The sequence below is a fragment of the Salvelinus alpinus genome, chromosome 9, assembly GCF_045679555.1.
Source record: "Salvelinus alpinus chromosome 9, SLU_Salpinus.1, whole genome shotgun sequence".
NCBI classification, from domain to species: Eukaryota; Metazoa; Chordata; class Actinopteri; order Salmoniformes; family Salmonidae; genus Salvelinus; species Salvelinus alpinus.
In genome coordinates this window covers 13450511-13463755 of record NC_092094.1, presented here as the reverse complement: position 1 = coordinate 13463755, position 13245 = coordinate 13450511, and the positions used below count along the sequence as shown (strand labels likewise).

The following is a 13245-nucleotide window of genomic DNA, read 5'->3' as shown; positions in this document are numbered from 1 at the left end:
TTCCATATGTTTGGGGAGTCTCCCACATGCCTTTTGGCGAACACCAAACGTGTTTGCTTCTTTTTTTCTTTAAGCAATGGCTTTTTTTCTGGCCACACTTCTGTAAAGCCCAGCTCTGTGGAGTGTACGGCTTAAAGTGGTCCTATGGACGGATACTCTAATCTCCGCTGTGGAGCTTTGCAGCTCCTTCAGGGTTATCTTTAGTCTCTTTGTTGCCTCTCTCATTAATGCCCTCCATGCCTGGTCCATGAGTTTTGGTGGGCAGCCCTCTCTTGGCAGGTTTGTTGTGGTGCCATATTCTTTCCATTTTTTAATAATGGATTTAATGGTGCTCTGTGGGATGTTCAAAGTTTTGGATATTTTTTTATAACCCAACCCTGATCTGTACTTCTCCACAACTTTGTCCCTGACCTGTTTGGAGAGCTCCTTGGTCTTCATGGTGCCGTTTGCTTGGTGGTGCCCCTTGCTTAGTGGTGTTGCAGACTCTGGGGCCTTTCAGAACAGGTGTATATATACTGGGATTATGTGACAGATCATGTGACACTTAGATTGCACACAGGTGGAATTTATTTAACTAATTATGTGACTTCTGAAGGTAATTGGTTGCACCAGATCTTATTTACGGGCTTCATGTCAAAGGGGGGGAATACATATGCACGCACAACTTTTCCAATATTTTTTTTTTTTGTTGACATTTTTGAAACAAGTGATTTTTTTTCATTTCACTTCACCAATTTGGACTATTTTGTGTATGTCCATTACTTGAAATCCAAATAAAAATCAATTTAAATTGCTGTAATTCAACAAAATAGGAAAAATGCCAAGGGGGATGAATACTTTTGCAAGGCACTGTTTAGAGGTCCTGGATGGCAGGAAGCTTGGTCCCAGTGATGTACTGGGCCGTACACACTACCCACTGTAGTGCCTTGCGGTCGAAGCCGAGCAGTTGCCATACCAGGCAGTGATGCAACCGGTCAGGATGCTCTCGATGGTGCAGCTGTAGAACCTTTTGAGGATCTGAGGATCCATGCCAAATCTTTTCAGTCTCCTGATGTTTGCTATTATAAACAGCTAGAGTTCTGAAAAAACACTGTCACGTCTTAGAGGTTTTGAAATATGTATTGTTTAATCACATTGGAAAGAAAACACATGGAGTGAACAAATATAGTAAATATAAAGTCTCTCAAAAGATACACATTTGCTTACTGCTTTTGTTTGCTTTTATTTCAAATGGTCCTCTCTTTTTGGAGCAGGATTGGGCCTAGAATGTGAGTAGAGACCTATAGTGACAGACACAGGTTTGAGATATCATCTGTATGGACAAAACACTGCGGAAACATCAGTAATAACAGTACAACAGAGAGCACGTATGGTCACATATCCACAGAATGTATAGAGTCTTTCTTTCTCCTCCCGGGGGTGGATCAGTAGAATGTACCCCGCTTCAAGATGTACGGCCTCCGAGCTTTGGTGTTTTTCACTTGCCTCCTAAAAATATACGGTGATTTCCTTTTGAGCGGGTTGTCACTGTTTTGATCGGCGTCTAAGTACTCTTGAGAGTTGTCAAGCAGCTGTAAAGAAAAACAGAATAATCAAATCAAATATTATTTGTCACATGTACCGAATACAACAGGTACAACACCTTACAGTGAAATGCTTACATCCAAGCCCTTAACCAACAATGCAGTCTTAAGTAAAAAAAATAGATAAGTAAAAAATAAGAATAAAAATAATTAAAGAGCAGCAGTAAAATAACAGTAGCGAGGCTATATACAGGGGGTACCGGTACAGAGTCAATGTGCGGGGGCACCGGTTAGTCGAGGTAATTGAGGTAATATGTACATATACACTACCGTTCAAAAGTTTGGGGTCACTTAGAAATGTCCTAGTTTTTGAAAGAAAAGCACATTTTTGTCCATTAAAATAACATCAAAATGATCAGAAATACAGTGTAGACATTGTTATTGTTGTAAATTACTACTGCAGCTGGAAACTGCAGATTTTCTATGGAATATCTACATAGGCGCACAGAGGCCCATTATCAGCAACCATCACTCCTGTGTTCCAATGGCACATTGTGTTAGCTAATCCAAGTTTATCATTTTAAAAGGCTAGTTGATCCTTAGAAAACCCTTTTGTAATTATGTTATCACAGTTGAAAACTGTTGTTCTGATTAAATAAGCAATAAAACTGGCCTTCTTTAGATTAGTTGCGTATCTGGAGCATCAGCATTTGTGGGTTCAATTACAGGCTCAAAATGGCCAGAAACAAAGCACTTTCTTTTGAAACTTGTCTATTCTTCTTCTGAGAAATGAAGGCTATTCCATGTGAGAAATTGCCAAGAAACTGAAGATCTCGTACAACGCTGTGTACTACTCCCTTCACAGAACAGCGCAAACTGTCTCTAACCAGAATAGAAATAGGAGTGGGAGGCCCCGGTGCACAACTGAGCAAGAGGACAAGTACATTAGAGTGTCTAGTTTGAGAAACAGACGCCTCACAAGTCCTCAACAAGTCCTCAACTGTCAAAGACTCCAGCCACCGTAGTCATAGACTGTTCTCTCTGCTACAGCACAACAAGCGGTACTGGAGGGCCAAGTCTAGGTCCTCAACTGGCAGTTTCATTAAATAGTACCCGCAAAACACCAGTCTCAACGTCAACAGTGAAGAGGTGACTCTGTGATGCTGGCCTTCTAGGCAGAGTTGCAAAGAAAAAGCCATATCTCAGACTGGCCAATAAAAATAAAAGATTAAGATGGGCAAAAGAACACAGACACTGGACAGAGGAACTCTGCCTAGAAGGCCAGCATCCCGGAGTCACCTCTTCACTGTTGACGTTGAGACTGGTGTTTTGCGGGTACTATTTAATGAAACTGACAGTTATTATTATTATAACTGCGCTCCAAGTGATGAACTGGGCTGTACGCCCTACCCTCTGTAGTGCCTTACGGTCGGAGACCGGGCAGTTGCCATACCAGACGGTGATGCAACCGGTCAGGATGGTGCAGCTGTAGAACTTTTTGAGGATCTGAGGACCCATGCCAAATCTTTTCAGTCTCCTGAGGGGGAATAGGCTTTGTAATGAGCCACTGTTGGTGCATAAGGCCATGAAAACACAAATTACACCCTATGTTCCCCTGTATAGTGCACTACTTTTGACAAGGCCCATAGAGCTCTGGTCAAAAGTATTGCACTTTAAAGAATAGGGTGCCATTTGGAGCGCAGTTATAATAATAATAATTTTGACACCAGATAATGGTTGGTTTGTACCTACTCTATGCAGCTGTGGTTCAAACAAGGGTTTAGTGTATTTTCTTCCATGCATGAGAAAACAGGTCATCTGTACAGTCAGGCTGAAGAGACCTCGATCATGATGTGTGAGGAGATGTGGAGTTGATAGTGTGCACATCAATGTGATGGAAAAGCTGACAGTGTGCACATCAACGTGATGGAGAAGCTGACAGTGTGCACATCAACGTGATGGAGAAGCTGACAGTGTGCACATCAACGTGATGGAGAAGCTTGAGAAAAGAGACGAGGAGAAGGATAGGCGTTTAACGAGGGGTGTTCAGCACTGTGCAGGGCCCAGGGATGGATGTTCATCATGGGTATTTAGCGCTGTGCAGGGCCCAGAGATAGATGCTCATCATGGGTATTTAGCGCTGAGCAGGGCCCAGAGATAGATGCTCATCATGGGTATTTAGCGCTGTGCAGGGCCCAGGGATGGATGCTCATCATGGGTATTTAGCGCTGTGCAGGGCCCAGAGATAGATGCTCATCGTGGGTATTTAGCGCTGTGCAGGGCCCAGAGATAGATGCTCATCGTGGGTATTTAGCGCTGTGCAGGGCCCAGAGATAGATGCTCATCGTGGGTATTTAGCGCTGTGCAGGGCCCAGAGATAGATGCTCATCGTGGGTATTTAGCGCTGAGCAGGGCCCAGAGATAGATGCTCATCGTGGGTATTTAGCGCTGTGCAGGGCCCAGAGATAGATGCTCATCATGGGTATTTAGCGCTGTGCATGGCCCAGAGATAGATGCTCATCGTGGGTATTTAGCGCTGTGCAGGGCCCAGGGATGGATGCTCATCGTGGGTGAGCGATATGTGTGTGGCCCTGTTTATATGTCTTTTGTGTGCGCACTGCTCTCTGTAGACCTACAACGCTCATCCCTGTGCTTGTTTTCTGTATGTGTGTATGCAAAGTGTGTATGTGTTTTCTATTCAAATGGGGAAAATTGCTCTCTTTGCTGTGTATCAGCCTCTGTCATTGTAGGTGTTGGTATGGTCATCCCTGTATGTGGCCTGATTCAATCAGATCGAGCTGATGTTTTGACGGTAATGGAGGTGTAACTGTGGTATGAGCTGACAAATCAGGGAGTGGCTCCTGTGTTACGTCACAAACCACTCCCTTCCTTATTATCCCTCCTGCGTTAGTTCAAAACGGTACTAGACTGTGTAGGCTCTATCCATGGTAGAAATAATGACTCTCAAATGTCAAACCGTTGATGTGAGGCTAATGCATGTTTTCATGTTAATTTGGATGGGGGGATTGTAGTCTGTCAGTCTAATTCGAGTGTTTGAACTTGTAACGCGTCTGCATGGGATTTGTTGGATTATAGTCGGGTGTGGTTTCGTTGCACCCAATGGCAGTGTCCGTAACGCAATAAGCCACTTGTGGATTTGACAGCTCTAATTCAGTTCCACCTCCGACACCTTCGAATCCAGTCCTTAGCGTCTGTATATCCCAGTGTACAGTATGTATGCATGCATCCCTGTGTCCGTCCCTCACCTCTCGGGGCTGCAGTACTCTGCAGATGTGCTGTAGATCGAGAAGCTCATCCAAGTGCTCCGGCAGGGAGGCCAGCCTCTCCCCCAGCTCATCCCCAGTGTTATACTCCTCCTGTTCTCTCCACAACCGGCTGTTTATCAGGCTGTTCACCATCCTGCACACGTTCACCAGGGACACACGCCAGTAGGGGGCGTTCTGCTTGCTCTGTTTCATGTGGGAGACGATAAGAAATAATTAAGACAGTGTGTGTGTGTGTGTGTGTGTGTGTGTGTGTGTGTGTGTGTGTGTGTGTGTGTGTGTGTGTGTGTGTGTGTGTGTGTGTGTGTGTGTGTGTGTGTGTGTGTGTGTGTGTGTGTGTGTGTGTGTGTGTGTGTGTGTGTGTGTGTGTGTGTGTGTGTGTGTGTGTGTGTGTACGTGTGTACGTGTGTACGTGTGTACGTGTTTAACTATACTTGTGGAGACCATAAGTCCCCACAAGAATAGTAAACAAACAAAAATTTGACCAACTGGGGACATTTTGTTAGTCCCCACAAGGTCAAATGCTATTTCTAGGGTGTTTAGGGTTAAGGTTAGAATTAGGGTTAGAATTAGGGTTAGGGTTAGAATTAGTGTTAGGGTTAGAATTAGGTTTAGGGTTAGGGTTAGAAGCTAGGGTTAGGTTAAGGTTAGGTTTTTGGGTTAAGGTTAGGGTTAGAGTTAGGGTTAAGGTTAGGGTAGGGTATGGGTTAGGGTTAGGCTTAGGGTTAGGGATTATGGAAAATAGGATTTTGAATGGGACTGAATTGTATGTCCCTACAAGGTTAGCTGTGCTGTGCAGACTGTGTGTGTGTGTGTGTGTGTGTGTGTGTGTGTGTGTGTGTGTGTGTGTGTGTGTGTGTGTGTGTGTGTGTGTGTGTGTGTGTGTGTGTGTGTGTGTGTGTGTGTGTGTGTGTGTGTGTGTGTGTGTGTGTGTGTGTGTGTGTGTGTGTGTGTGTGCGTGCGTGCGCGTGCGTGCGTGCGTGCATAACTGTGCTTTCTGCTCCCTCTCACAATTCATGGCAACAGATCAGATCTTAACCTTATCTAGCTCCAAGCCGGCTGTATCATAATCTAGTTTGAGCGTGTGGTATTGGATGGTGTGAAGCCCCTGCCGCTGCCTGTGGGGACCCCTGTGCGTGGGCCGACTCTCTAACAGCGCACAGCCCAGACTCACTCCCGGCTGTCACTGACAATGATGAACAGAGTCATAAGGAATATAAGATTGGAGCTTCTAAATCACCTCAAACCCCATCTCACCTATCAGCTTTGCTTTTATAGATGGTAAAGGATAGCACTTTTATTTCCTGCCATCGCCATTGTTGAGAGAGGAGTTGTTAGATATTACATATGGATTTTATAGGCCAGGGGGGAGAAATGGCATAGAGTGGATATGTATCGTACCGAGCAGTCTGAGCCATAAACCACTCCAGAGACAAGACAGAAAGGACACCTCAGTCTGGCTGGATAGTGTTGTGAGTTCCTGACAATATTAACATTTAGAAAACCCTACAATTACAAATTAGGTCTTGTTTACTTCCAAATGAACCGTTTATTAACACATTGAGTTGTGAGACGAGTGGTAGGTTCACTTTTAATTGGGTCTCGTCCTTCGTCAGTATCTTTTCGCTCAGTGTCACTTAATCAATGAGGGACTGAGGGGCGGATCCCGTGTTTATGGTGCAGGAATGGTCCAATAATGCCTGCATCCCCAGCAGTGTGACTAACTGCCATTTTAAATGTCCCGTCCCCATTTCTATTGAATTGTCTGTCAATGGCTAGTCTTTCATGACAGTCATGGGTGCCGAGATTATCCACTGGCTAGATTACTACATCAGCCATTATTAAATTAACTATTCCTTTAAGACACTGGCTACTGGTTTATCCAGAATAAGTTAATCTCACCTTACTCACCAATTGATTGACTGAAACAGCTCAACGAAAATTTAAAGGCAATGTTCCTGCGTCAGCGGAGACTGCATTCACAGTAAACACTGTAAATGTCGGCTCACGATAAACACTGTAAATGTCGGCTCACGGTAAACACTGTAAATGTTGGCTCACCGTAAACACTGTAAATGTCGGCTCACAGTAAACACTGTAAATGTCGGCTCACGGTAAACACTGTAAATGTCGGCTCACGGTAAACACTGTAAATGTCGGCTCACGGTAAACACTGTAAATGTCGGCTCACGGTAAACACTGTAAATGTCGGAAATTACCTTTGAATTTCAACGCGAGCTTCCGTCTAATTCCCTGTTCTAATTCCACTCTTTTCTCTTCTGTTTAGTAAAATATGTGGGAATACATGCAGCAGTTAAAAATTGACATGACAGATACTAATTAAATAATAAACTGTTGTTTAACACCACTGATCATTTGTGCAGTTGTCTTTTTATGGCCTGTCAAACAGCTGCCAAATAAGATCACCAACAAGTGTCATGGAAACAATAGTCAACCTATTTCAACAGATATTAGCAAATTTATCCCCAACGGAACCATGTGTAATGTGTGTATCATCTAAAGAGGCACCATGTGTAATGTGTGTATCATCTAAAGAGGAACCATGTATAATGTGTGTATTATCTAAAGAGGAACCATGTGTAATGTGTGTATATTCTAAAGAGGAACCATGTGTAATGTGTGTATCATATAAAGAGGAACCATGTGTAATGTGTGTATCATCTAAAGAGGAACCATGTGTAATGTGTGTATCATCTAAAGAGGAACCATGTGTAATGTGTGTATCATCTAAAGAGGAACCATGTGTAATGTGTGTATCATTTAAAGAGGAACCATGTGTAATGTGTGTATATTCTAAAGAGGAACCATGTGTAATGTGTGTATCATCTAAAGAGGAACCATGTGTAATGTGTGTATCATCTAAAGAGGAACCATGTGTAATGTGTGTATCATTTAAAGAGGAACCATGTGTAATGTGTGTATATTCTAAAGAGGAACCATGTGTAATGTGTGTATCATCTAAAGAGGAACCATGTGTAATGTGTGTATCATCTAAAGAGGAACCATGTGTAATGTGTGTATCATCTAAAGAGGAACCATGTGTAATGTGTGTATCATTTAAAGAGGAACCATGTGTAATGTGTGTATATTCTAAAGAGGAACCATGTGTAATGTGTGTATAATCTAAAGAGGAACCATGTGTAATGTGTGTATCATCTAAAGAGGAACCATGTGTAATGTGTGTATCATCTAAAGAGGAAAAAGGAAAAGACAAGTGTCTAATACAACACTGTCTAATACAACACTGTCTAATACAACACTGTCTAATACAACACTGTCTAGTACAACACTGTCTATCCAGTGTCTTCTTGAGCACTCCATCACTCATCTGGCGACCTATTATTACAATCAGCCCTCCAAGGAACCTTATAAACCATAAATCACAGAGTTTATTTGTCATAGTCATGTCTCAGTGTGTCCTCCTCATTATCAGACTGAGAGTGGGGAGTAGGGAGTGTGTGTGTGTGTGTGTGTGTGTGTGTGTGTGTGTGTGTGTGTGTGTGTGTGTGTGTGTGTGTGTGTGTGTGTGTGTGTGTGTGTGTGTGTGTGTGTGTGTGTGTGTGTGTGTGTGTGTGTGTGTGTGTGTGTGTGTGTGTGTGTGTGTGTGTGTGTCTGCGTGTGCGTGTGTGTGTGTGCATGTGTGTGTGTGCGTGCGTGTCGGCCGCACTGCGCTATGTTGCTGTCAGAGACAATATGATTGGTATTAGCTCAGGTAATCAGTCTCCAGGCTCCACTAGTTCCAGTTCCATGACAAATACCCTTATAGAAGAAGTAATAATTATGTTATACCTGAATGAATTTAAACCGTTTTTAATTCAATTCCCATTATATGTGTGTGTGTGTGTGTGTGTGTGTGTGTGTGTGTGTGTGTGTGTGTGTGTGTGTGTGTGTGTGTGTGTGTGTGTGTGTGTGTGTGTGTGTGTGTGTGCGTGTGCGCGTGTGCGCGTGTGTGTGTGTGCGTGTGCGTGTGTATATGCGTGCGTGAGTGTTTATGCATGTGTGAGTCGAAAAGTATTGAAGTGATTTTGAAAGCTTTACTGGTGTATTAGAAGATTATTGACTGTACTAGATTGAACATTATGTTTTTTTCAAAGACCATATATCCTAATAAAGAAATCTGTGAAACTATGAACAAATAGAATCAACAATGAGACAATTCAAGTTGAAACAGAAACCCAGAGAGGAAGATGACATATCTAAAGGACAGGTCTATATCCAGCCCCCATGAAAGAGCGCTCACACACACACACACACACACACACACACACACACACACACACACACACACACACACACACACACACACACACACACACACACACACACACACACACACACACACACACACACACACACACACACACACACACATACACACACACACACACACACACACACACACACACCTCAGATCTGACAGGTGCAAAGAGGAAGCAGTACAGTACCTTTGAAGTAAAGAGACTGCTCAATAGGTCCTCTTCTATCGCCCGCTGTTCTTGGTCAACATCTGTCAGATAGACACAAAACAAGAGTTGGAGTACAGGTGTATAGGTATCATACCGGTAGGCATATAACAATACTAATACAGGTATCATACAGGTATCATACAGGTATCATACCGGTAGGCATATAACAATACTAATACAGGTATCATACAGGTATCATACAGGTATCATACAGGTATCATACAGGTAGGCATATAACAATACTAATACAGGTATCATACAGGTATCATACAGGTATCATACAGGTAGGCATATAACAATACTAATACAGGTATCATACAGGTATCATACAGGTAGGCATATAACAATACTAATACAGGTATCATATAGGTATTTTGTGCTCCAATCCATAATAAAAACTTGGTTTCTATCACCTTGACTTAATGTTGTTCTAGCATTTACCTCAACAGCTTTATCCAACTGAATTGATTTGTTTGGTGCAAATGTAGCCCTCATAGCCTAATCAAGCCGATTTGAAGCCTAATAACTTTCTGTTAGAGCCTGACCCTCAACATTGGCTAAAGGTGAAATAAAGCTCAACCAAGAAAAGCTCAAAGATTTTTGACATCCATTTTGAAGCGTGTCACAGAGTTCAGATAACCAAACTTTGATTAGATGTCCAATCAAATCACTTTTGCTCCTTGAGCCAGGAAGTTAATACTGTAGTGGGCTAAATCAGGGTCACACAGTGTTTATTGGTAGTCTTAAACAAATCTACTTTGAAACAAAAGTATACACTTTACAGACATGGTTATGGGCGTAAAAAAAGAAGACACCTGTACCATGCCAGATATAGAGTTGAAATATATTCAATTTTGAGTTTGCATCACAATATTACACTTTATATACATCACAGAAGACTGAAATATAACAAAACCGTTTGACATACAGGTAGAAACACTGGATTTTCTGCAGTTGAATAATATATATATATGTTTATTAACGATGAAATGATGAAATATATGAATAACATTCCACCCATGAGGCCACTAGATGGTGATTTGGTCATTAACTGCAGGAAAGGGCTACGGCTCTTTTGGGTGCTGCTAGATCGGAATCCTCTCCTTCCCCTCGCCCACACCCTACAGTAACATCAGTTCATTTAATAAACTCAACGGAACAATGTGCTGTTTCTTTCTGAGAGGATTAAAGGGCTTATGTAATTGAGGTATAATTAGTAAGGATCACTAAACACCCGAGGTGCCAAGGTTTTTTCAAGACTGGTTATAATAAAGACTGAATGAGGGCTCTCCAAGACTGGCTATAATAAAGACTGAAACAAACAGAGAACACTGTCACGTCACGGTTATACTCTCGGAAAAACTGTATAAAACAGGTTGTTTTAGCCAGTATGATTTGAAAGGGAGAGGGGTGAAGAGAGAGAGAGAGCAAAAAGAGAAAGAGAGAGAGGGAAAGAAAGGGGGAGAGAGAGGAAGAGAGAGAGAGGGGGTGAGAGCGAGAGAGAGAGAGAGAGAGAGAGAGAGAGAGAGAGAGAGAGAGAGAGAGAGAGAGAGAGAGAGAGAGAGAGAGAGAGAGAGAGAGAGAGAGAGAGAGAGAGAGAGAGAGAAAGTAAGAGGGAGATAGAGGGAGAAAGCGAGCGAGAGAGAGAGAAAGAAAGTAAGAGGGAGATAGAGGGAGAAAGCGAGCGAGAGAGAGAGATAGAGAGAGAGAGGGGGGAGAGAAAGAGCAAGAGAGAGAGGAAGAGAAGAGAGAGAGAGAGAGAGAGAGAGAAATAGAGAGAGCTAATCAACGAGCAGACAGTCAGATGTGTGTTAATGCATCAATTAACCCAGTGGTCACAAACCCTGATCCTGGAAAGTTTCAATTGGCTGTCTTAACTATAAAACACCTGAGACAACTAGGCTAGGGCATTGATTAAATGGATAGATGGATAGTTCTGTGTTGGGCTAGAACAAACCCATGCACACCCTGTATCTCTGCAGATCTACCCCACCAGAATGATGCACACCAAAAATGTGTTGAAAATGAATTTACTGTATTCAAATTTTGCTGCAATGTAATAGATTATCTTCAATTTACTAAACTTATGTTGTGAATTTTGGTGAATTACATTTTGTAGAATTTCAAAGAAACATGATGTGATAAAGTAATGTCATTTCTGGACTCTAAATACTTTCAAAACATATAAATAACAAAATCATCTGACAACATTGGGTGAATTTAGAGGATACCCACTATTTCAGAGCATATCTCAGAGAGGTTGTGTCTTCTTGATAGGAATGTCAGAGTAATCAATGGATGTGAATGGACAAGATAACTATAGTGTGCATGGTGAAATCCACCTGTTGCAAAAGTATGTTTCAGTTGAGAGGAATTCAGTTAGTCCGTAGTCTCTGAGTATATGTCCTGTTCTTTCAAGATTAAATCCAACCTAATCAGTTGACAATGCAACCAATATAACATTCAGCAAGGTAGCAAATCAATTAGCATCATTAGGAAAGGATATCAAAGGATGCCTGTGCTTACCTGAACATAATATGCCACACGTCAAACAGAGGAGAAGCACAAACGCCAACTGTGCCTGCATCTTGGAGAAAATCCCACACTCTGAATCCAGCTAGCTAAGCAGGACCCAAGTCCATAGGGTTAGGGGTCAAATGCAGAAAGAGAGACAGAGATGGAGGTGGAGAAGGAGTGTACTCACTCAGTCTGTTTCTCCTTGTGTTCTCTTTTTCCTGTCAGTGACAGTGTGTGCCTGTGTCCTCCTGGCTGTAGGTAGAATGAATGAAGTGAAGAACACTGGACTCCATTCCCTCAGTATATAAGAGGTAGAATGATGTCAGAGGACCACTCCCCCCCCACTCCCTCCTTCATCCTCCATTCCTCATCCTCTCCCCCTTCCCTCTCCCCCTTTCTCTCTCTCTCATCACCCTCTCCCCCTCTTTCTCAACCTATGAGCCCTGGCGCTGTGTCATCGTGACATCAGACGTCATCCCCGCGTCACACATCAGGGTTTTGCATCATACAACTTCTAGATGTGGTTATTTTCATATTTGGTTATATTTATTACTTTAGAGTGGGTAGACTGATTGGTTTTCTGATTTGTTTGTGAAGGAGAGCTGTGTGTCTGAAGTTGAGGACCCCCTGTCTCACTGGGATTCAGAGACACACTCTCAGGGCTCTACAAATACTCTATAAACCCCAATATTTTTCTAACACTTATTTCTGGATGTTTTAGGTGGTGTCTAAATTATGATTTAATGGTGTCTTATCAAGCCTAGATCAATGTGGTAAAATTAAAGTTGTATCACTCTTCTTACCTTGAGACCAAATGCTGTGAAGTTATTATTATGGGTATAGGGAGTTTTATTATATGAGTTGTATTATAGGCTTATTTTCACCATATTCAACTATCAAACTAAATGTGTGTGATTATTAAATTATATTTGTTTTCTTAATTTTTTCCCCAACGATTCCATTGTCATACATTTGAAATAAATAAATACATTATTTGTGTAATAACCATTTTGTGTAATAACATATTAACAACTTCTATCAAAAACCCTAGGCTACTGGTAATCCCAAACATCGATGATGTATAGTCTAATTGTACCATACATAGGTCATGCTATCGTGATGAAAATGCACTCCCGCTAGACGTCAGTCTCAAGCAAATTATGTCTACTTGCTCTTCCATCGCGCATTCATATGCTGCCTAGTGGGCTGTAATAAATTACTGGGTTGTGGGAAACCATTAACCAACACGACTATTCTCAAGTGAACACAGGGATAAAATAGTCCATATATGAACAAACATGAACGAATGAATGATTTGCTCTCTCTAACAGAAATGTGAATATCGATATTCCCACTGTATAACATAGAAAGTTCCCCCCCCACAAAAAAATTATATTGGCTTCTGTTCTGTCCTCTTTTAAAATGGCAAATGTA

General features: G+C 42.1%; 1 protein-coding gene across 1 annotated transcript; it reads right to left on the bottom strand.

The window, feature by feature from the left end:
* Nucleotides 1–1105: 1105 nt before the first annotated feature.
* nts (neurotensin) lies at nucleotides 1106–12091 on the bottom strand. Its single transcript, XM_071415563.1, has 5 exons — nucleotides 11999–12091; nucleotides 11821–11915; nucleotides 9274–9335; nucleotides 4790–4993; nucleotides 1106–1571 (listed from the first exon to the last, which is right to left on the bottom strand). The coding sequence occupies exons 2-5, from the start codon at nucleotides 11879–11881 to the stop codon at nucleotides 1425–1427; spliced, it is 474 nt and encodes a 157-aa protein (XP_071271664.1). The 5' UTR covers nucleotides 11882–11915; nucleotides 11999–12091; the 3' UTR covers nucleotides 1106–1424.
* Between the last annotated feature and the right edge of the window lie 1154 nt (nucleotides 12092–13245).